This window comes from Schistocerca piceifrons, chromosome 4, assembly GCF_021461385.2.
Source record: "Schistocerca piceifrons isolate TAMUIC-IGC-003096 chromosome 4, iqSchPice1.1, whole genome shotgun sequence".
Taxonomy (NCBI): domain Eukaryota; kingdom Metazoa; phylum Arthropoda; class Insecta; order Orthoptera; family Acrididae; genus Schistocerca; species Schistocerca piceifrons.
Genome location: NC_060141.1, coordinates 133,092,738 through 133,117,001, shown reverse-complemented (window position 1 = coordinate 133,117,001; position 24,264 = coordinate 133,092,738). Strand labels below are relative to the sequence as shown.

The 24,264-nt window shown below is 38.3% G+C and overlaps 1 protein-coding gene across 2 annotated transcripts; it reads left to right on the top strand.

Annotated features, from left to right (window-relative positions):
• The first annotated feature begins 1,541 nt into the window (after positions 1-1,541).
• On the top strand, positions 1,542-24,230 carry LOC124795217 (endoribonuclease CG2145-like). Of its 2 annotated transcripts, none has more exons than XM_047259134.1 (5): positions 1,542-2,014; positions 17,525-17,675; positions 21,583-21,779; positions 21,862-22,094; positions 23,441-24,230. In XM_047259134.1, the coding sequence occupies exons 1-5, from the start codon at positions 1,954-1,956 to the stop codon at positions 23,672-23,674; spliced, it is 876 nt and encodes a 291-aa protein (XP_047115090.1). In that variant the 5' UTR covers positions 1,542-1,953; the 3' UTR covers positions 23,675-24,230. The 2 variants fall into 2 exon arrangements, with proteins under 2 accessions (XP_047115090.1, XP_047115091.1); XM_047259135.1 differs by lacking the exon at positions 1,542-2,014 and adding an exon at positions 16,964-17,089.
• The last annotated feature ends 34 nt before the right edge of the window (positions 24,231-24,264 follow it).

The window sequence follows — 24,264 nt, the reverse complement described above, 5'->3', positions numbered from 1 at the left end:
ACTGTACATTGTTTTGAAGCCAGAGTGGACACCATAAAAAGTAGCCCAAAACATTAGCAGACTACTGTTCGCTACTGCTTCCTGTTCATTCCTACTGTCTTGTGCGTGCAATAGCTGTTTTAAATACTAAAAATTATAGAGCTTACATGAATAACAGCGTCAGGAAGGCAATTTCGAACATTTTTATGCTCTTGAATGCGTATTTGCTGTAATACGACACAGAGTGTCACTATCGTGAACTATGGGGTATGTATGCACTGAGCCTAATGTTTTGGGCTAGTTAAGATGGTGGTCATCGGCTTCAAGTTTGTGACATTGTATCACCGCCCCTCATTTTTTACCTCTGTGGTTGTAATACATTTTAGTTTCACATTCGTTGCTACTAACAAGAACATAAACAATCCACGAAACTTTATTGTTTTGTCTGTCATTTCTACCAAAGGGTTTGATCAGTACGAATTGGAAAAGCTGCATGTGTTGTCGCACTGAGCAGATGGAAATTCTTTTCTCCATACATTTCTTGTCACTACGGCGTTCATTGTCCCGGTTTCCCTGCTCTTTGCGCACCACTAAGCACACGGGGCATAACGTCGCACACGGACTGTACTCAGTAGTATTGTTTGAAATTGTATTGTTTGTTACAAACATACATACTCTCAGCATGTATACGGATATGTTTACTGCCACATCCAAACAACGATTTCTGCCGTACAAAAACACAGCTCCATGGTGATTCCACCACAATTTTACTGACTGATTTTTGCTTGATGTGAATGTCAAATTTTATCACAAATATGACCTACAATAACTTAAAATACCGTATACAATTAAGAGCTATTATATGATCTATTGCAAGTCCATTTTTTTAAGATACCCATTTTTTGAAACACTCTCTTCCCTTCCAAATTAAATTCTGGTACCAGTATGCCCATGATCTGAACCTATAAAATTACCATAAGTTCAAATAACTTACTACTAAAATTCGACACACATTTATAAATTTTCTCCAACTAATCGGTAAAATTTTTATGTGCTTGTATCTCTGTTCACTGAACTGGCACATAATGGACACATAACGAACTAGACTAATTCCACACACACACACACACACACACACACACACACACACACAGGCATCGACAATGAGAATTCTTACATTACGCGCAGACGTTGCAGCGCACAGTCCATCTGAGACTATTTGGAGTAAATGAAAATATTTTTTAACTTTTAATTAACTACTACCTTAAAAGTACAGAAATCATGAGAACATCTATAAATGGAGCACTGCACGAATTACATAGCTGGATGGGTCGACGGCTGAGCTGGCTCGAATGGAGTGAATGACACATTGTTGAACGATGTCGATGTTTTCGAACTTATGTCGCCATTCGAAATATCGACGCTAACATCGATGTTTATGGATGAAACCTCGATGTATTCAAAAAGTCGATGTATCGTTTGCATCTTATGTTAATTTATACGTGGTTAAAGAGGGGCGCCGAGGATTGAGCAGATGGGTTCAGTTTATAATGTTCTGATGTTGTCAGGCGTCATTGTTTGCCCTCAACATCTAATAAATGTTGAGCATGTTCCCTTCTGTACTTTACGGATGCAGAAAATTTTAGATGCCTACAATATGACAAAATTTAAACAGATAAAAAAACAAAACTACGTGATTACTTATATACTTCGGTTCAATTAGTGTGCCAGTACTAACAAAAAGCGTGGGTATGTCTGTTTACTAAGTCGTTTTTATGTGACGGAGGAAGAGGCCGCGGGAACGCTTCAAAGAAACAAGGTTGATCATTGCACAACGACGTACACAAGAACGAAGCACGTAAAGAAAAAAAAAGATACAGATGACGTAAGACATACAGCTGTGGGCGCGAAATAAGAGGTCAGTTATTAAGGCACAAAGAAGGGCCAGTTGGTGTAGCTCTAACCGGCCGAACAATGTATACCGAAATGAAGATTGTTGGCATTTACACTCTACTGTTTGTGGGAGAATTGTTGGGTAAGTGATAAAGTGGTAGTAACATGGTAAACATGCTGTACGATAAGAGAAAGCGCGCGATGTATGAATAATTAAAAGCGCAAGACACGTTTGCTCTTAATAGCGGCTAGTCTCATAAGTGACATACTGGTTTTTGCTTTGTTTGCAAGGTCTGTGCTCAGAGGCTTAAACTCAGGACTCAATAACTACAAGATAAAAGGATTCAGCGATTCAGAGTCTTTCATAAACAGCTATAAGTGTTGCTGTAAGCAATTCCGAAGGTGACTGCTTTTTATTTACGAATGACAGATCCACTCATCACTACAGCCGATTTTGTTGTACAGGAAAACACGAAAATGTGCTTTAAGGGAAAAATTTTGTTGCTCTTATTCGGTTAATTTAACTTACAAACAGGAAAAAACATGCGGTTTACCTGTATATCCACTATATCCCTGCTTGTTAATGAAGGTTTGATGTGCCCCCACATGTAACAAAAGCATTTAGAAAGTGTAAAAGAGACATCATTGTTAGGTGATACTTCACATGAAGCTCCAAAATTCCATTCATGCAGACTGTAATTACAACATTCAGCAGCCACTGTTTGTACCATAGCATACCACCAACATTTCTTGTAACAAATGGAACAACCAGGGGCAAGAATTTACACTACCGGTATAGGTTTTTACAGATACTACAAGACACAATGTTTGTTCCATGAATGGATACAGAATATCAGTGTAGTGATAGATTTTGAAAATAATTTATAATTGTGAGTCATGTTGCTTGCTTGAAGCATTGTTCAGTCCCTTTTTTAGGCCACTGAAATAAAAGTAACATGTCTGTGGTTTGTATTATTGTACTGAACAAGATGAAATCAATTCTCACATTTAAACTGTATGGAAGATTGCAGCAATGACATTGTGGAACGACTTCCTTCACTGACAAAATAGATATTAAAAATAAAAGGGCAAGAAAGAGAACAGCGAGCATCTTCTTGATTTAAATAGAAGTAGCTGTATATAAACTTCCTACACTTACTAGTGTGCATTTATCATTTGTTTGTTTGTTACTCACAATGGCAGTGTCTCAGCAGAAGTTTCATGTTTAGCTGCCTGTCAGATAGACATTTCTTATCACAGTGCAACACTTCCTGCAGGTGGTGATAAACTACTGCAATACCATGTGTGATGGCTGCTGCCACTTCATTTGGTAGATATTTTATGTATGGTACCATATATTAAGAAACTAACTTTTTTGCGTCATTTCACATCCAAAACTGTGGTGATAATACTCAGCTACCATGTGTGCTTTGGTTTGATCCACATTACACACGCTGTTCCTATGCTTTAATTTACTTTTGTCTTCACTATTTTGTATCCCTGATATTTCTTGTATCTCATGAAAAAAATTTTCATGGTACTTCATATGTTAGTACTTTCATGTTACAGTTGCATCCATTATAGTTTTAGCTAGTTAGTAGATCACAGTATACAAATGTTAACATAAAAATAGTTCCTGTCCTGTCTAAAGTAGATAGGTATGGTAACTTAATTTTCAGTTAGTTGAAACAGAACCTAAATTATCATTATTATACAGTTACTGTAGTAATGGGTCGCTGGCCACTATTAATGTCAGGTACATATAAAATATTAATATTTTATTTATGAAGCAAAATATAGAAACTGGTAACTGAAGAAGCGAAAGTTTAAGTTCTGTTTGGGCACTACTAAAGAGCTATTGTTTTTGGATCATGTCTATGTTGCTAAACAAATTCTAAATTCATAACAAATTCTAAATTCAGTATTGTTTTATGTTGAAAGCAAAGATCAGCTTAAGAAGAAGAAAGTGTTAGTTTGTGTTGGATAATTAAGTGAATTTTCCTAACTAGCTTTTACACTCTCCACATGCCTTTAAGTCTTTCAGCCAACATAATCTTTTTTCAAAAGTTGATGTGTGGTCATTAAAAGACTCTAGAAATCCTAAAGAGAGCAAAGAGTATTGCATCACAGCCACTATCTTGTATGTTGTTGATAAAGAGAGAGATCAACTTTTCCAGTTACTATTTGAAGAGTCTACAGGAGGTATATAGGTAGTCTTAAACATGGAGGTATATAGGTAGTCTTAAACATGGCACTAAAATTTTCATGCCAGTTAATGAGCCTTGTTTGTGCGTAATAGAAAGCAAAGGAAAGGCACATTTGCAAACAGAGAAGACTAAAGTTAAGCCTGTGGGAATAGCATAAACTTTTGACTATTAAACTTGTCAAACCAGGGACTGATTTCTTTGGAAATAGTTTAAGTAAAGGTATACAGGACAAGTGTGGAACAGTATGAGTATTGTACAGACTCTAGCAAGACAAGCAGGTGCACACAGTTTTTGCAGACACCAGTAAAATGAATAGGCACACACAATTTCTGTGTACCACAGGAATTAACATTTGTGGTTGGCACAGGCAGTGATTTTTATCCAGAGACTCAAGTTTTCTTATTGATTCTGAAAAGACCTTTGATTAAATAAACAGGAAGAAGCTGTGGTCAAGAATAAAAGTTAGCAGCTTTTCAAAGCACCAGGCAGTCCAACACTAAAATAAAACTTATTACATTCCAGCCTCATCCAATGAAAGATATTCAATGTCGTAAGTAAGGTTACTGTCTTTCTCCGTCATTAGGTGATCTTCACATTGATTATATTCTCTGTCAGTTCAAAGGTAAAACAGGGCATTAAATTATATCACAAGAGATATATCAGTTCTTTTTGCTAATTATTAAATTATAACTTGTTATATTATAACTTGTAAACCCCCCCCCCCCCCCCCCCATGAACCATGGACTTTTGCCTTTGGTGGGGAGGCTTGTGTAACTTGTTAAATTTAATAACTTATTAAATTATAACTTGTAAACCCCCACCCCCATGAACCATGGACCTTGCCGTTGGTGGGGAGGCTTGCGTGCCTCAGCGATACAGATAGCCGTACCATAGGTGCAACCACAATGGAAGGGTATCTGTTGAGAGGCCAGACAAACATGTGGTTCCTGAAGAGGGGCAGCAGCCTTTTCAGTAGCTGCAGGGGCAACAGTCTGGATGATTGACTGATCTGGCCTTGTAATACTAACCAAAACAGCCTTGCTGAGCTGGTACTGCGAACGGCTGAAAGCAAGGGGAAACTACAGCCGTAATTTTTCCTGAGGGCATGCAGCTTTACAGTATGGTTAAATGATGATGGCGTCCTCTTGGGTAAAATATTACGGAGGTAAAATAGTCCCCCATAAGGATCTTCGGACAGGGACTACTCAGGAGGACGTTGTTATCAGGAGAAAGAAAACTGGCGTTCTACGGATCGGAGTGTGGAATGTCAGATCCCTTAATTGGGCAGGTAGGTTAGAAAATTTATAAAGGGAAATGGATAGATTAAAGTTAGATATAGTGGGAATTAGTGAAGTTCACTGGCAGGAGGAACAAGACTTCTGGTCACTTGACTACAAGGTTATAAACACAAAATCAAATAGGGGTAATGCCGGAGTAGGTTTAATAGTGCATAGGAAAATAGGAATGCGGGTAAGCTACTACAAACAGCATAGTGAACGCATTACTGTGGCCAAGATAGATACGAAGCCCACGCCTACTACAGTAGTACAAGTTTATATGCCAACTAGCTCCACAGATGACGAAGAGATTGATGAAATGTATGATGAGATAAAAGTAGTTATTCAGATAGTGAAGGGAGACGAAAATTTAATTGTCATGGATAACTGGAACTCGATAGTAGGAAAAGGAAGAGAAGGCAATGTAGTAGGTGAATATGGAATGGGATTCAGGAATGAAAGAGGAAGCCACCTGGTAGAATTTTACACAGAACACAACTTAATCATAGCTATCACTTGGTTCAAGAATCATAAAAGAAGGTTGTATGCATGGAAAAAGCCTGGAGATACTGGAAGGTCTCAGATAGATTAGATAATGGTAAGGCAGAGATTCAGGAACCAGGTTTTAAATTGTAAAACATTTCCAGGGGCTGATGCGGACTCTGACCCCAATCTGTTGGTTATGAACTGTAGATTAAAACTGAGGAAACTGCAAAAAGGTGGGAATTTGAGGAGATAGGACTGGGATAAACTGAAAGAACCAGAGGTTGTAGAGAGCGTCAGGGAGAGCATAAGGGAACTATTGACAACAATGGGGGAAAGAAATACAGTAGAAGAAGAATGGTTAGCTTTGAGAGATGAAATAGTGAAGGTAGCAGAGGATCAAGTAGGTAAAAAGATGAGGGCTAGTAGAAATCCTTGGGTAACAGAAGAGATATTGAATTTAATTGATGAAAGGAGAAAATATAAAAATACAGTAAATGAAGCAGACAAAAAAGGAATACAAACGTCTCAAAAAGGAGATCGACAGGAAGTGCAAAATGGCTAAGCAGGGATGGCTAGAGGACAAATGTAAGAATGTAGAGGCTTATCTCACTAGGGGTAAGATAGATACTGCCTACAGGGAAATAAAGAGACCTTTGGAGAAAAGAGAAACACTTGCATGAATATCAAGAGCTCAGATGGAAACCCAGTTCTAAGCAATGAAGGGAAAGCAGAAAGGTGGAAGGAGTATATAGAGGGTCTATGCAAGGGAAATGTTCTTGAGGACAATATTATAGAAATGGAAGAGAATGTAGATGAAGATGAAACAGGAGATACGATACTGCGTGAAGAGTTTGGCAGAGCACTGAAAGACCTAAGTCGAAACAAGGCCCCAGGAGTAGACAACATTCCATTAGAACTACTGACAGCCTTGGGAGAGCCAGGCCTAACAAAACTCTACCATCTAGTGAGCAAGATGTATGAGACAGGTGAATTAACCTCAGACTTCAAGAAGAATATAATAGTTCCAATCCCAAAGAAAGCAAGTGTTGACAGATGTGAAAAATACCGAACTATCAGTTTAATAAGCCATGGCTGCAAAATATTAACGCGAATTCTTTACAGACGAATGGAAAAACTGGGAACAGGTGAGGCAATACTGACCCTATGACTTATCTTAGGAAATGGATTAAGGAAAGGCAAACCTACATTTCTAGCATTTGTAGACTTAGAGAAAGCTTTTGACAATGTTGACTGGAATACTCTCTTTCAAATTCTGAGGGTGGCAGTGGTAAAATACAGGGAGCGAAAGGCTATTTACAATTTGTACAGAAACCAAATGGTAGTTATAAGAGTCGAGGGGCACGAAAGGGAAGCAGTGGTTGGGAAGGGAGTGAGACAGGGCTGTGGTCTATCCCCGATGTTATTCAATCTGTATATTGAGCAAGCAGTAAAGGAAACAAAAGAAAAATTCGGAGTAGGTATTAAAATCCACGGAGAAGAAATAAAAACTTTGAGGTTCGCCGATGACATTGTAATTCTGTCAGAGACAGCAAAGGACTTGGAAGAGCAGCTGAACGAAATGGACAGTGTCTTGAAAGGGGATATAAAATGAACAGCAACAAAAGCAAAATGAGGATAATGGAATGTAGTTGAATTAAATCGGGTGATGCTGCGGGAATTAGATTAGGAAATGAGAGGCTTAAAGTAGTAAATGAGTTTTGCTACTGATGATGGTCGAAGTAGAGAGGATACATAATGTAGACTGACAATGGCAAGGAAAGTGTTTCTGAAGAAGAGAAATTTTGTTAACATCGAATATAGATTTAAATGTCAGAAAGTCGTTTCTGAAAGTATTTGTATGGAGTGTAGCCATGTATGGAAGTGAAACATGGAAGATAAATAGTGTGGACAAGATGAGAATAGGAGCTTTCGAAATGTGGTGCTACAGAAGAATGCTGAAGGTTAGATGGGTAGATCACATAACTAATGAGGAGGTATTGAATCAAATTGGAGAGAAGAGGAGTTTGTGGCACAACTTGACTAGGAGAAGGGTTCGGTTGGCGGGGCATATTCTAAGGCATCAAGGGATCACCAATTTAGTATTGGAGGGCAGCGTGGAGGGTAAAAATCGTAGAGGGAGACCAGGAGATGAATACAGTAAACAGATTCAGAAGGATGTAGGTTGCAGTAGGTACTGGGAGATGAAGAAGCTAGCACAGGATAGAGTAGCATGGAGAGCTGCATCAAACCAGTCTCAGGACTGAAGACCACAACAACAACAACTTATTAAAATTATAACAGTGTCAAAAGGTCACTCCGCCAACTGAATCTTGTGTGTGCGAAATACAATAGAAAAAATGTCAAAATAAAAGACAAAAGTAATGGCTTTAAAGGAATGTGCAAAATTAGAAAAAGGTTTGCATTGATGGCCAGAAGAGCAGTTGTGAAACAGGCAACATAAGTCTCTCTCTTGCAGTATTGTATAGATGTGAGTACTGGGTTCCCTCCGATAGAAGGGGGGGATCGAGTCACTCTCTCACTCACGCAGTCACTCTAAATTATAATTTATCGTTATATTGCCATATTAGAAGATATGACCACAGTTAGTGTAGATGTAGATAAACATTTACAACTATTGAACTAAAGAAATCAGTCATTGATGAGAAGTTAACGGTTCTATGCTTATCCAGTCTGCTAGTGGTAATGCGGACACTTTCTTCAACAGATTAAAAGAAGACCTTGAAAGAGTCTCAGATAACAACAGGTGGTTATGTGAATATTAGCACAGGTGTTGAGGGTGGAATCTGTAAAAATTTCATTAACATTTTGAGCACTTTTGCCGTGGTTCAATTGTTAAACACTGCTACTAGGGTATCAGAAACTTTGGCATCAGTCTTAGATCATGTATTTACAAATATTAACAGGGAAAATTGTAATGTAATTGTCTTGGCTTCTCTGATCATTACTATCAGATAATAAAGCTAAAAAGAGCCTTGGTAAAATCCAAAAAACAGCAATTCTACAGAACGATCTTCTAAGAACATAAAGTACATACTTTTCCTAGGGCACTGACAAATAAAACCTGCAACGAAGGTATGTGGGAAACACTGTGGGTGGTAAGAACTCAAAATCCTGCACACTGTTTAAGTTAAATTTTGAGGAGACATTTCCAAAAGTAGCATTTCTACATCAGCACTTAAAGAAAATAGATGGATAAGTGTGGGTATTAGAAAGTCCTCTCAGACATGTAGATTTCTCAGTTCTTTACAAAAGCATTACACTAATCCACAGTTCCTGGATTTCTGTCACAAGTATGAAAAATACACAGAAGGGTAGAGCTTACTGAAAAAAAAAAAAAAAAAAAAAAAAAAAAAAAAAAATGTTCAGTGACAATACATAAAGCAGAAATAAAAACAAAGTATTTAGTATGGGATACACCATTAAACCGGAAAAGGCAGAAACAAGTACAACACACAAATGAAAGTCGGGGTAGAATGATTAAAAAAAACAACAGGAATTGTCAAATGTTGTAAATGACTATTTCTCTGGTATTGCAGAGAAGTTGAGTAAAATCGTTTTGAAACACATATAGCACCCACAATGATTTACACCGCAATCACAATGACGTTGTTTCCCACGAGACAGCTAGAAGTAATGATGCAATACAGAAAAATTAGATGTCAGCAGGCGTAAATGAGATCCCAGTCTCTGTTCTGACAGTGTGCACACAAGCCCCAATAACAAACAAAATAAATAAGCCCTTTAGGTCTGGACTTTTTCCAGAATATGTAAAGTGTGCTTGAGTTGTGCTTCTACTCTAGAAAGGTAATGCAGAGATTACAGAAAACTACAGGCCAGTGTTGCTATGTCTGCACCTAAAAAATAATTCAGTTAATAATGAAAGATAGTCTAATGACTTACATGAATAAATACAACTTTGTTAACAAAGCACAGTTTGATTCTCAAAGAGGGAAGAGCACAAAATCCGGCTCCACAAAGTTCACAGAAGTGATACTTGAAGCTCTTACAAGGAAGACTGTGTTATGGGCACATTTTCAGATTTGTCCAAGACTTTTGACACGTTGACATTAAAATACTACTAAATAAGCCAGAAGCAGTAGGTGTAAAAGGAATAGCTAACAAGTGGTTTGAGGAGATATAGTTCACACATCTGCTTGTGATACATTTTTGGTAAAACAAACTTAGACAAGAAATGTATAAACACAGGTATTTCTCAGGGTAGTGTTTTGGGCCCAGTTGCACTCATTATATATATATATATATATATATATATATATATATATATATATATATATATATATATATATATCAATGACTTTCTATCTTGTACAAGACATGTAGAAAAAGTTCTGTTTGCTGATGACAGCAACATCATACATAGTCACTGATATGACACCAGAACTCCTATAAAAAAACGGTGTGTACTGTAGTATACAGAGAGAAATTAACTTTGTTGCATTAAACATAGAGATAAATCTGTAAATTGTGTAAAAAACATGAAGTTCTTAGGGTTGAAAATTGATTGTTACTTAACATGGAATGAATGAACTAAAAGACTGGCAATAAGAATGTGATCAGCATGTTGTGCTCTTAGAGTTCTATTATCAGTTTGTAACAGCCCATGTCTTTTGGTACATTTAATACTTAGCTAAGGGACTCTTTTTTGGGGATCGAAGGCACAAACACCATTTTTAAACTGCAGAAAAGTGCCTTAAGGATTATAATTAGAAGCAGTAGTTGGGCTCATTGAAAAAAAAAAAAAAAAAAAAAACCCTGATGTCCTTACTGCACCAAAGTGTGAGTGTCTACCAATTGGTTGTGCCTATTAGGGAAAATGTTAGTTAATAAGTATTTCAATAATAGTCCTATATATAATCATGGAGTTTAAAAAGGCAGCTAAAGCATTCTTCGTAAGTAATGCATAGTATACAGTTAAAGATTACTTAGAGCACACTGAGTAGTGGTTAATAATGAAAGGGGATGACTGCAACACTCTGCTGTATTACAATACATGATCACGATGTAATTATGTTACAAGAAAATCATGTGCCAAGAACTATAGTGCTTGATAATGATGTCTTGCCTTTTTCCTGAGTTCAGCATCTCAGTTATCATGGGGGGATGCTATGCAGTTTTTCAGCTGAACAGAGAATAACATATGAAGACGTGCATAGTTGCATGTTTATGAGGCTAGAGTCAGTTTTCTGAGCAGACTGAAAGTAGTGGAAGGGGCATAGCAGCATGTTTATGCTTCAGAAGTCACCACCGGTGTCAATAGTGTATGCAACAATGAAGAGCAAAGCTATGTTTCATATTATAAGTTATCTGGATCAGATTGTGTGTAAAACAGTGAACATTGTACAATGAAGCAGTGTAGTAGTTGTGATGCAGACTGTATATCAAGGAGGAGGGTGTTTGCTCTGTCCCACCACCTTGATTTTGTTGTTCCATGGTTTTAAGGCGAATGCAGTCAAGGCCATCCAGCCCACTGCCCAATCTTCATTTTTTTTTTTTTGGTCATCAGTCTACTGACTGGTTTGATGCGGCCCGCCACGAATTCCTTTCCTGTGCTAACCTCTTCATCTCAGAGTAGCACTTGCAACCTACGTCCTCAATTATTTGCTTGACGTATTCCAATCTCTGTCTTCCTCTACAGTTTTTGCCCTCTACAGCTCCCTCTAGTACCATGGAAGTCATTCTCTCATGTCTTAGCAGATGTCCTATCATCCTGTCCCTTCTCCTTATCAGTGTTTTCCACATATTCCTTTCCTCTCCGATTCTGCGTAGAACCTCCTCATTCCTTACCTTATCAGTCCACCTAATTTTCAACATTCGTCTATAGCACCACATCTTCATAAAAAGTAAATTTATATATTCTGTGTATTTTTACATTTTTAGTTATTTCTTTTCATTGCATCACAATGACAAATTCTATGTTACTGTAAGATGATCCCTGAGTGAATAAATAAATAAACAAACAAATATAGATATAGCAATGTGTACATTGAATGAATTGAGAATGGCAGATTACTTATACAAACAGCGCCACCTTATTGGGAAGTGGGCTGTTGGAAGGCCACATAAGGGATAGGCTGAAATGTGAACCCGGAATTGGCAGCCAACTTAACTTTGAATTGCAGCAGAATAAAAAAAGGAATCAGATGGACACAAGGGTTGGTGGGATAGTATAAGGCAGGTTTTTTGGCAGATGATTCAGTAGCTGCACAACAAGATGAAAGGAGTGCAGAGGGTGGTGTTCATAAGAGATAGGGGGAGGGAGGGCCAAAAAGGGAAGGAAGGTGGAGATGAAGAGAAGACAGGGAGGGGAGAGGGAGAGTGGTGAAGGAGGGGGGGAAGTGAGAGAGAATGCTCACATTGGGGGGGGGGGTCAATTGTGGGAGAAGTTAGTGCACAATCTGGACTGGGAATCAGTGATCAGTGTTGTGGACGGAAAGGAGAAGTGAAAAGATAAGGAGAGGCAGGGATTGCATGAGTGCAGGATATGCTGCAGAGCTTTCAGCCAAAGCCTTCACCAGAAAAGAAAACAAACACACATACCTTCACACAAGCAAGCTCACCTCATGCACACATGACTGCTATCTCCAGCTGCTACGGCCAGAATGCAACTGTCATGTTGAACATAAATAGCAGTCTCAAGTGGGGCAGAGAAGGGAAAAGAAGAGTACTGTCTGATTGAGTGTGCAGGGACTAGATGGCAGCATGACAAGGCTGCCAGGCACAGTTTTGTTGGCAGAGGGTGGGGGAAGGGAGCAGAAAAGGGGAAAAAGAACCAGTGGGGGCATTGACAGAGAGTGGCACACAGTGATGGAGAGGGGATGTGACTTGGGAGCATATGGTAGGACAGTGGGGCAGAAACTGTTGGGTGGAGGTTGTGGGAACAGTAGGTTACAGTAGGCCAGGATAATTCTGGGAGTAGAGAATGTGCTGTAAGAATTACTCCCATCTGCCCAGTTCAGAAAAGCTGGTGGTGGAAGGGATGGCTCCACAGGTTGTGAAGCAACCTTTGAAATCGAGAATCAGCTACATGTTGTGCCACAGGGTAGTCCACTTTCCTCTTGGCCACAGTTTGGCTATGGCTACAGTTTCTCTATGGCTGTTCATCATAATATACCGTTGGTTGATAGTCACACTAATATAAAAAGCTGTGCAATGTTTGCAACAGAGTTGGTATGTGACATGACTGCTTTCACAGCTGGTCAACCCTCTGACGGGGTGTGATAAGGCTGTGACAGGTCTGGACTAGGAAGTGTTGGATGGGTGGAGTGGGTGGGTGGGAGGACCTGCTCCTGGGACTCATGTGGTAAGACATTGGGGTTGGGAGTGGTATAGAAATGGACTAGGATGTTGTGGAGGTCTGGTAGCTATGGAACACCATTGTAGGAGGGATGGGAAAGATTTTGGGTAGTATGTCCCTCATTTTAGAGCCTGATGATAAATAATCAAAGCCCTGATGAAGAATGTTCAGTTGTTCCAGTCCAAGGTGGTACTGGGTGACAAAGGGGGCACTCCTTTGTAGCTGATACGGAGTTGGTGTGAGAGTTGGGAGTGTGAGGGGATACGGCATGGGAAATCTGTTTGCAAACTAGGTCTGGGGGGTAATGCCTGTCTGTCAAGACCTTTGTGAGACCTTCAGCATACTGGATAACGTAGTTCTTCTTGCTGCAAGTACGCTGTCCCCAAGTGGCCAGGCTGTATGAGAGGAATTTTTTACTGTGGAAGGAATGGTGGCTGTTGAAATGCAGGTACTGTTGGTGGTTTATTGTGGACAGAGGTGCCACCAAGAAAAGAGGAAGTCAGCTCCAGGAAGGTGGCACACTGGGTTGAGGAGGACCTGGTGACACAGATGGAAGAGAAGGTGTTGAGGTTTTGAGGGAATAAAGAGAGGGTGTCTTTGTTCTGATTCCAGATCATGAAGATATTGTCAGTGAACCTGAACCAGACCAGGGGGTTTGGTGTTTTGGGAGGCTTCGAAGGATTCCTCTAGATGGACCGTAAACAGGTCGGCATAGGAAGGTGCCATGTGGGTGCCCATGACCGTGCCACTGACTTTTTTTTTTTTGTATACCTGCCATTCAAAGGACAAGTAGTTGTGTGCTAGGGTAATGGTAGTAAAGTGTATGAGGAATGAGGAAGTGGATTTGGAGTCCGACGAACGTTGGTACAGGTAGTGTTCAATAGCAGCAATATCATGGGCATGAGAGACATTGATGTATAGGGAACTGGCATCAACATGATGAGTAGAGATCGAGGAGGTAAAGGCATGGGTATGGTGGAGAGTTGGTGAAGGAAGTGGTTGGTATCTTTGACATGGAAGGCTAGATTTTGGGCCGTTGGTTGGAGGTGTTGGTCAATAAGGGTTGGAATTCTTTTAGTGGGGGTGCAATAACCATCTACAAGGAAGTGTCCAGGATTGTTGATTCTGGGGAACAATTAGAAGGTGAGTGTGCAGGGTGACATAGAGATGAGGAGGAAAATAGGTACCTGGGGCAGGGATTGGAGGTTGTGTTGGACTTATGGGATGGAATCACCCTGACAGAATTTGTAGGTGGAGGAGTCAGACAATTGGCAGAGGCCTGCTGCAAGGTAGTCACTTTGATTCAAAGTGGTGGAACCTTCGTGTTCTGATAGGATGATTCTTGTTGAAAGTTTTGTGTTTTTGAGAAAGTACTTGGGAAAGGAAACACTTCTTTGCCATCAGTCCCTCCAACCAAAGTCAACCTAATCCCAACATTGAACACTACCTCTCTCAGTTCATACTACCATCCAACTGTGATCCTCCTCCATCCTCCCCCCTCCTACTTAACCACCCCCGGGTCATCTTCCAGGAATACCATACTTTCAACTTGGCCTCATCATCCTTCCCCAGGTCCTTCTCTGTGTGCTTGTTTGTGCATATTTTTAGATTTTTCACATATTTGTGCATATTTTTAAATATTTGTGTGTATTTTAGTGTGTCTGTATGAAATTTTACGTGTCCATACATATTGTTGCGTGTCTGTATGTATTTTTTCTACAAGTTCTTTTCTCTTATGCAGTTTCCCTCACAACCACCTAACACCTTCATTTGCCCATTTCCAATGTCATTTCCTGTTTATCCAATGCCATCTCTACCACAATGGACCCTTGTTCCATCTTTCTGCAACAGTTCAGAAAAGCATCCCTTTCCCTGGCTAAAACCCAGTCTCAGATCCTATTTCTTAAATGTTGCCTGAAGTGTGGAACCCCCCCCCCCCCCTCCCCACAAAGGCCTAACCTTCCTCTGGGCTACATCCCTCCTTCCACAATGATGTTTCCTCTTCAGATTCTGCTAGTCCCTCTCCCTCCCAAAGCTAATACCGCAAAAACACACCTCTGCGACACAGGCATCCCAGAAACACCTCTGCAAGATACTGATACTGTGCAGTGGCTACTACATACACAACATCTTTGAAATTGAATTCCTTGCTCTCCAGCACCAATCCCATAAGTTTTCTAACCTGCTGACATCATACTGCCTCATTTGGATGCAACTATACAACTCCTATCCTACCCGCAGCATTCCTCCTCATCAACCCCTCACACCACCCAGACCCTTCCTAGCTGACATTTTCAATTCACCACATCACTCAAAACACCGTGTCAACACCTCACTAAATCCAGACCCAAAACAATCCCAGAACAGTGTTGCTAACCTTTCCACCAAAATCCTCGGCCCCATAGAAGCCTCAGTCCTATCCAGAGGCCTTACAATGTTGGGCTTGTCAAAGATGTACTCTTCTTCTCCCAATCCCTTCAATGGAAACACTTCTTTGGCACCAATCCCTCAGCAGAAGCAAGGTCAATCATACACAGCATTAAAACAGATCCTAATGTAATCATCTTACCTGCAGACAAAGGTTCCACCACTGCCGTTATGAATCATAGTGACTACCTGGTGAAAGACCTCTGCCATTTGTCTGACTCCTGCAACTATAAACTCCGCTAGAGTGATACTATCCCCTAAGTCCAGTGTAAGCTCCAGTTGCTGCTCCATGTACCTTTTTCCCTCCTCATCCCTATGTCACCCTGCACACCCACCTTCTACAAGTTCCCCAAAATCCACAGCCCCAACAGTCCTTGATGCCCGATCGTAGTTTGTTAGTGTACTCTCACGAAAGACTTTTGGCCCTCATTGACGAACATCTACAACCAATTACTTAAAATCTGACCTCCCATGTTGAAGATACCAACCGCTTCCTTCACCGAATCTCCACCATCCCCACCCCTTTACCTCCTGGAACACCACTCATCATAGTTGACACCAATTTCTAATGCATCATCACCAACATCCCTCATGGCCACGGTGTTGCTGCTGTTGAACACTACTTCTTTCAATGTCCTTCTGACTTCAAATCCACTTCGTCATTCCACATACACCTTACTAATTTTATCCTAACACACGAGTACTTCTCCTTTGAAGGAGCTGCACCTGGTAGCTTTGTCATGCCACTGTCTAGTCCCAGCACGCTCCACCAGACAGCGTTCATCTCTCCCTTCAGCAGTACCCTGGTATCTCTGCCCCGTTCCCACCCCACTCCAGATTGTTGTTTTTGTTCAATGTGAGAGTTATATTCTGGCCATAGTGGCTGGAGATAACAGTTGTGTGTGGGTGAGGTGCACTTGCTTGCATGAATGTGTGTGTGTGTCTTGTTTTCTGAAAAGTGCTTTGGCCATGCGTAACTGTATTATTGTAGTGCCTGTATGCAATTCACCGTATCATCTACATGGTGAGTTGCAGTCTGCCTTTTTCATAATGATGTTGATTTATAATGTGGCTGCTTTCACACATGGCCCTGCCATTTATTGAGTAGGAAATGTCTGCAAGTGACCGTGGTAGGAGGTGGTGGATGGTGTATGGGATGCTAAGCGCAAGGGAATCATCTTTGGGTATGAGAACAGGGTGGAGGAAGGATGGACAAGGTTACCCTGTAGGTTGAGTGGGTGGCAGAACACTACTTTGGGTGGCGTGCGTGGGATATTCCTCATCTCAGGACATGACACAGGGTAATCAAAGCCCTGGTATATAGATTGTCGTTGAGCTGTTCAAGGCCAGGCTGATACTGGGTTATCAAAAGAGTGCTGGCCAGTGGCTGCTTTACAGGTTTATTGGTGTCAGAGGAGGAGATGGCACAGAAGATCTGTTTATGGATGAGCTGAATAGGATACAGTTTGTCAATAAAGGCTCTGGTAAGGTTATCAGTATTGGGAGTCTGTGTGGTTGTGTGTGAATGTGTGTACTTTTGCAAATGAGTAAAAAAAAAAAAAAAAAAAAAAAAAAAGGAAAAGACCAAGAGCTCAAAAACTAGTGCAAATACCGGTTTCTTACTTTTAATGGTGTAATATTTTATATAACAGAGTAAGAGAATTTTGCTTATATATCAGTCTTGTTTTGCAATCTTGTTATGTTTCCTGTGATACATTCAGTGGATTCTGCTAATACATAAGCCTTGTCTCTGTTGCTAGACATTTTCCTGTGACTAAATGTAATGATGTACATTTTGTGAATATTGCTTTGTATAAATACTTGTTATGAACTTTATGGAGTTGATAATGGTGTTAGAGTGCTGAAGCAGTTTTGTCTGACAACATTTATAATATACAGCAGAATTTTATTGTGTGCAGCTGCCTTACCACCACCTGTTACTGACAAGGAATTACAAACCCTGAGTGAAACTTTGCTGAAAAAAGATGTGAACAATGCTGCCAAATTCATAAAAATAAATTATCAGGCCCGTACAAGATCAAACAGCCTAACAGATGCTGCACCTTTGCCGTAAGTCATTCATCTCTTAAATGCTGGCTTGTGACAGTTCAGTGCACAAACCTGTAGCTGTTAATCTTAAAAGTATTTCTATAGTGAAGATGATGTATGGATGCCATAAATTTTAGTTAATTAGTTAGTTCCATGTTCCTTAGATCATATTCACAGTAAATGGTTTGATGTGGAATGTGTCAGTTGAACATAATTTTGCAGAGTTGCTTGATAATTGTCGTGTTTCATAGGCCAAAGAAATGATGATGTGTGTTACCTAATTTTTCACCACGGATCTACAAAGTTACATTCATAGTTTATGCTCTTTATTCTAATGATGTTCTAGTTTGTCTTCAGTTGTACTTGCAAACTGGAATAAATTTTTATTACAGTTTGTGAGCAACAAGCTTTGTGACATTGCATGCCAATTTTATATGTCCAAAAATGGCATCTTTAGATTGTCCATCCCATTTATATTAAACATCACTTATTTTCCAAAGAGTCTTCTTTATGTCATCAGACAGAAAAAGCTGATGTCTATTATGACTTTTGTGCAGATTTTGGCATTAACAAATATGTCAGTTTCTACCACTACTACCTGTGCAGTAGCATTCAATTTCAACTGCTGTGTGTTGTCTCTGAGGTTTAATACCTGTGTAGTGCTCCCACTGGATTTCAGAGTTAAGATTTTTACTTACTTCAGTCAGTAGAGATTACATATTATTCTGATTTCCTCTTCTTCTTAAATACGCATGACTCTTGTTACAGTATTGAGAACTCCTTTTCCTTCTTACACAGTGTATGCTGGAAGGAAATGACATATGACAGTTTCTGTTTGTCTTCAGTAAATGTGCAGATACTTTTCATATACATCTTCTGTACATGAAATCTCCCATACATTCTTCAAAATTACTTTTATTTATATAGTTTTCTTCAATATTCATAATGAATTCGGAAGCACTGTTTACAAATTCAGAGTTCAGAGTGCAAAGTGACAATTCAAAATGACAAATCAAATCATTTGTTTTTCACAGAATACAATCATTGTTATGTTTCCCTTCTTTTGTTCTTGGGATAATATGCTACTCCGTAGTGGGCCATAGATTCATGGAGCGTATACATTGTGTCTGTGCATGTACACCCTTTAGCAAATTACTGCAATCCTTGTCCCATCCTGAAGATGTGTCTTGTCCATTGTGCTGGTTCTCCACGAGAAAATAGGTAAGACACCTGCACAGTAGTTGTGCTCTCCCATACAACAATTTGTTTTGTCATTTTTTCATTTGTAAGCATCATTCATCAGTAAGGAATGTGCAGAGATACACATCAGTAATCATTCTTCCACAGCTGCCACGTAATTCTTTGAACCACAAAGACGGTCACTTGTTCAACATTGCACTTGTGAGTGATCTTTTGTTAATTAACCTGTCGACAACCTGAAGATTGGTTGAATGTGACATATGAAGTGATTTACTCAGCCAGTTACTGGGGGATCTACAGTTCATATTAAACTTCAAACCACAGTGAAACTTGAAATTTTTCGCATTAACTAACCATTGTCAGAGGTAAAAGAAGTCATAAGTAAAAGCTAAAATACTTGAACTGACTGGGGATTGAATCCCAGTTCATTGGATTTGTAGTTTGGCACTTGCCCTATGTGTCACAAGTGACCTTTTATGTTTTGATTAATCTTTGAGTTATTTGCATTCTAATATAGTTAATCATGATCCCAGTTTTCCAGATACTTGCCTTGTCAGCTGATGCTGACAACTGCAGTTTTGGTTTTCTGTGTAATCGGGGTTTTCACAGTAAACCCATGTCGTCCCTTAGGATACTGAACAAGCCAATTTTATATCATAAAGAAAACAAATCTTGCAATAATCACACAATAAGATATGCAGAAAAGGAAATTTTTTGATCTAAAATTTAGGAGTGTGCTATGATACACTTTAATTTATACAAACATGGACTGGTACACCACGAGTGTAATAATTCTTCTGTCTGCATGTTTTTTATGAATAATGTAAGAATGATTTCACTTTGGTTCCAAATTCTTTTCAGAAAATTATTTATAGCATTATCCACATCATGGACTGGCACACCACGAATGTAATAATTCTTCTGCCTGCATGTTTTTCATGAATAATGTAAGAATGATTTCACTTTTGGTTCCAAATTCTTTTCAGGAAATTATTTATAGCATTATCCAGATCATTTTTTCATGTTGGATGATTTAAAATAACTGCTTAAGAATATTGCAATACAAAAGTTTGCCACTGCTTGATTTGTTTCCATAGCTTAAGAATATTGTTTATTTTTGTTGCTATTGTATCATCCAGAGGATGTATTATTCATTACTTGTTTGTTGCGGTAGCATCAACTTGAAACAAATTTTTATTTCATCAAATTTCTGTTAAATTGTTTCTGTAATTTTCATTGCTTTCCAGTCTTCCAGTTAACTAAGCTTTTAATAGTCTGAAACAGGTAATTATTATATAACTCCAGTATGTTTATATACTAATAGATTGATACGCAATATCCTCTTTGTCTGCTTTGCTTTTTGTAATTATATGAAATATTTATTTTCATTACGCCTTTCTTAAAGCTTCCAGTAAGGCAGGGTAATGGTTTATCAAAGAAACTTTTCAGACAGCACAGTTTAATTGTAACTCTCCACTGACAAACAGTTATTTCCACTTTCACTGTAATCATAGTAATCAAACATCACAACTACAGAAGTTTGTCATTATGACAATTACATCGTCTTTGCTAACATACAACCTTTCTTTTATAAGTATAACATGAAGACTGAACATTTCCAAAGTGTTTCATATATTTTTTTTCTTTTTGCATTTAAAAAAGGATTGGCACAGGGGCTCTGATCAAAATGGCAATACCTGTTGCCAGTAGCTGTCCATCGGCTAACATTGGCACCCTGACCAGCCTGGCAATGGTCCAACACAGCAAAGTATATATGTCCGTGCTGCTACAATCCCTGCACATGAACGTAAAACATAAATGATAAACATTTTGTTGTTATCTCAAGAAATCATAATTTCTGAAAACTCTTTAATGATCTTGTATTCAGAATGCCATCACACTACAAATGGTTTGATCTGAAGTGAGGAGGGAGACTCACAGCAAGAGAAATATGGGCACAGAACATCCCAACTAACATTGTTCCAATTGTACAATGAAGTCTTTCACAATCGGATATCTTACCTGCTGGTAAATCTTCTGGGTTGTATGGTCATGGCCCATGAAACTTCTTCATTCCTAAATTTTTGTTCAAAGCTCCCTGAATATCTTCAGAAGTGGTCATGGCTCTGCTGAGTATTGTTGGCTTGGTAAGACTCAGCAGAACCATGAGCACCTCTGAAGATGTACAGTGCACTGTGCAGCTCTGAATAAAACACTAGGAATGAAGAAGTTTCATGGGCCATGACCATATAACCTGGAATGTTTACCAAGAGCCAACACTGTTCTATTTTTTAACCAACAGTTTCAAGTTCAACACATGCATTTTGTTCTATTGGCTATTATGAATAAGTGCAGTTGAGAAAAGGCTCCTAAACTTAATTATTGAGGTGGAAGTTCTCTTTTTCATGGAAGCCACAAGCAGCTGGCAGTTGATCACCAGTTGATGTTGGCTGAAAAATATGTTTTTGTATGTAGAGTTGTATTGGTATTGTCGACTTATATGGTGACAGCTTCGGCTGCTTCTCTAATTTTAAGGCTATTATGAAATATGTTGAATATATTAGTACAAATAACTTTCAACCTAATGTCATGTGGATTGCCCAACTTTGTCAGGTAAAAGCTATATTAAGTAGTATTTGTCATCTTGAATCTATGTGTGCTGTATCCTAATTGTCATCATTTTATGTATGTATATTAATTATTTATTCTTTCTTTTTCACTCATACAGCTTAATTTCTGTTGACAAGAGAGTCTTTCAGTTACCAACTGTAGCAAAAGTGCGCATGCTTTATGATAATTATGTTGCTGATACGTCTGTCAATGAGCATGTTACTGCCCAGGAACGTGCAGAGGAGAGCAGTCTTTTGGATACATTTCTTGCAACTCCCGTAATGAGTACTGCAATGCGCTTCCTGGCAGATCATGGTAATTAGCTATTTTACAAAATCTTCTTTCCATATTTTAATCAAAAGTGGTTGGTTATATTTGAAAATGGATGCTATTACAGGATTGGTAAGACGAGATCCAAAGGCATACAAGAATTTGCTGAATCAAATTTGGTTTGGAATGTATTCCAGAGGAGGTGGACGTGTAGGATCAAGTGCATTTGAACATGTATTCCTAGGTGAACTCAAGAGAGGAGAAATTTCAGGGCTACACAACTGGATCTTTTTTAATAATGAAGAAATTTTAAAACATGCGGATTATTTAGGATACATTAGAAAGCTTGAATTGGGAGATGTAAGTATGTAATGTATTTATTTTCTGTTTATTCTATACATGTTCCATAGATCTACACGATAATGATCTCACCATGGATATGAAATGTGTCAAGGTTATTGTTATAAAAATTTGTGTATATAGCACACAGCAATGTAATACTTGAGTGGACCAGGAGTGAAGATAGTATTGTGTTTGAAACATGGTACTGGAACACTTCCATTTGAAAATTCATTTGTCACTGTAGTAACAGAAAGTATGCTACAATGATAGACTTAAATATGCAACAATTTCATTTTGAAAATGACACCTCTGTTTCTTAAACCTTTACCTCTCTGGAAATGAGTTGAAAATTTTGTTGTGAGCATACTGAACACCTCTCCACAACCCTCAGAAATTTTTAAAATTCAGGGTGGATGCCAGTCTTGTATCTGATGCTTGTGAGCATTTGCATTGCTTGTAACGAGTAGAATTCCTTAGAACAAACCACATTAGAGAAAGTGTTTATTGACAGGCAATTGTAATTATTTCCATCTGCCTAAATTTCCTTTATGAACAGAGAAATATATGTGATAATCCAAAATAAAAACCACAATGCTCCAAACAGTATTCTTTAATGAATAAAAAACTTATTTACTTCTGACACTCTTTGAGAAGGAAAGTTGGAAACTTCTTTTTCGTTTTTGGATTGAACAATGTGTATTGATATGTGGATGTGTTTGTTTTTACAATTACAGGTGAAACTTGATTAGAGTTTAACATCAGGTCTCAGGTGACTATATATTATGGATTTCAGTTTTGTTTATGGCTGTGAGATAATATAATAATGAGAGCCCCTCTTAAAGCTTGTTACGTGATCACAGTGTGACTGACTTTGTTCTTTTATTGCATAAAGAAAGAAACTGTTAATAATGTGTGGTTTTTAAAGTAACTCCCACTCACTGTTTCAGAAATCCACAATAAATATATATATATAAAAAAAAAGGGATCACTCGCGAAACAAATGTACTTTTAGTGCATCAGTGAATAAAGTTATGTAGTTTCTGGTAAAGTAGTCTCAAATATTATTACAGACTGTAAATTGCAGATTTATATTTATGTAAAGAGCATAAGAGAAACAAATGCAGACAGATAAAAAGAACCTGATGTCTTGCATTAACAATAATTTTTCATTCAGTAACTAATAATTTAAACAGAGAATAGACTGTTAGCTTACATAATGGCTAGATTCTTGATGGCTAGACACCACACTTTACTTTTATTTTGACAAGATAACTACATAAGGTGTGTTTGCATTTTCAGTATCCTGCCAGTTGAATGTCGTAGTGTAATGGCCATTTGCTGAATACTTTTTTTGCTTATTTCAGAAGGGAGCAATCTTGAAGCTGCACTACAAATGGGAAAATGTTATAAAACCAGTTGGATCCATGTTTGTTGGCACTAGTCCAGAACTGGAAATGGCACTTTACACAGTATGTTTTGTAGCACGCCCCGATCAAAAGTGCTCTCTTAGTTTAAGTGGGAAAAGAGTTTTTATAAACACACATACTTTTCGCTACAGAGGAAAGAACATGATAGGAAGTGCTTATCCTGAAATATAGGAATTGTTGTAACTATTAAACACACTTCATGTTTTTATTGTGTGGCTGATTACTTTTTTAGTGACTTTTTTCAGTATTGAGCTTTACTAACTGTGTAGTAATATAATTTTGATAAGAAACTGATAAGAAAGTATATATTAACAAACTAAATTGGTGATCAAAGTATAACTTTTTTGTGATTTTTTTAAGTATTGAGATTTACTAACTATGGAGTAATATAATTTTGATAAGAAAGTATATATTAACAAACTAAATTGGTGATAAAAGTATAACTTCTGTATTCTTTGATTTCATGTTTATTTATGGAAGTATCCATGGATTAAATTGTATTCTGGTGCCACAGGAACAGATCATATAGAAGAAGCTGCAATAGTTCAGCTTTTTTTAAATGGTCTTAATTTTAGATGTTTTATTTCATGTGACAGCATGTGTATTTTTATTATTGACATCTAATAAGTGTGCCATAACAAGATGTTTGTAATAAATGAGCAAAGAAATATGTTTCACTGTAAGACAAAATGAGCAATAAAAGATTTTTTTTATATCAAAAGGAAAACTGTCCTGAAAATAGCATGGTGTCCTCTTACTTT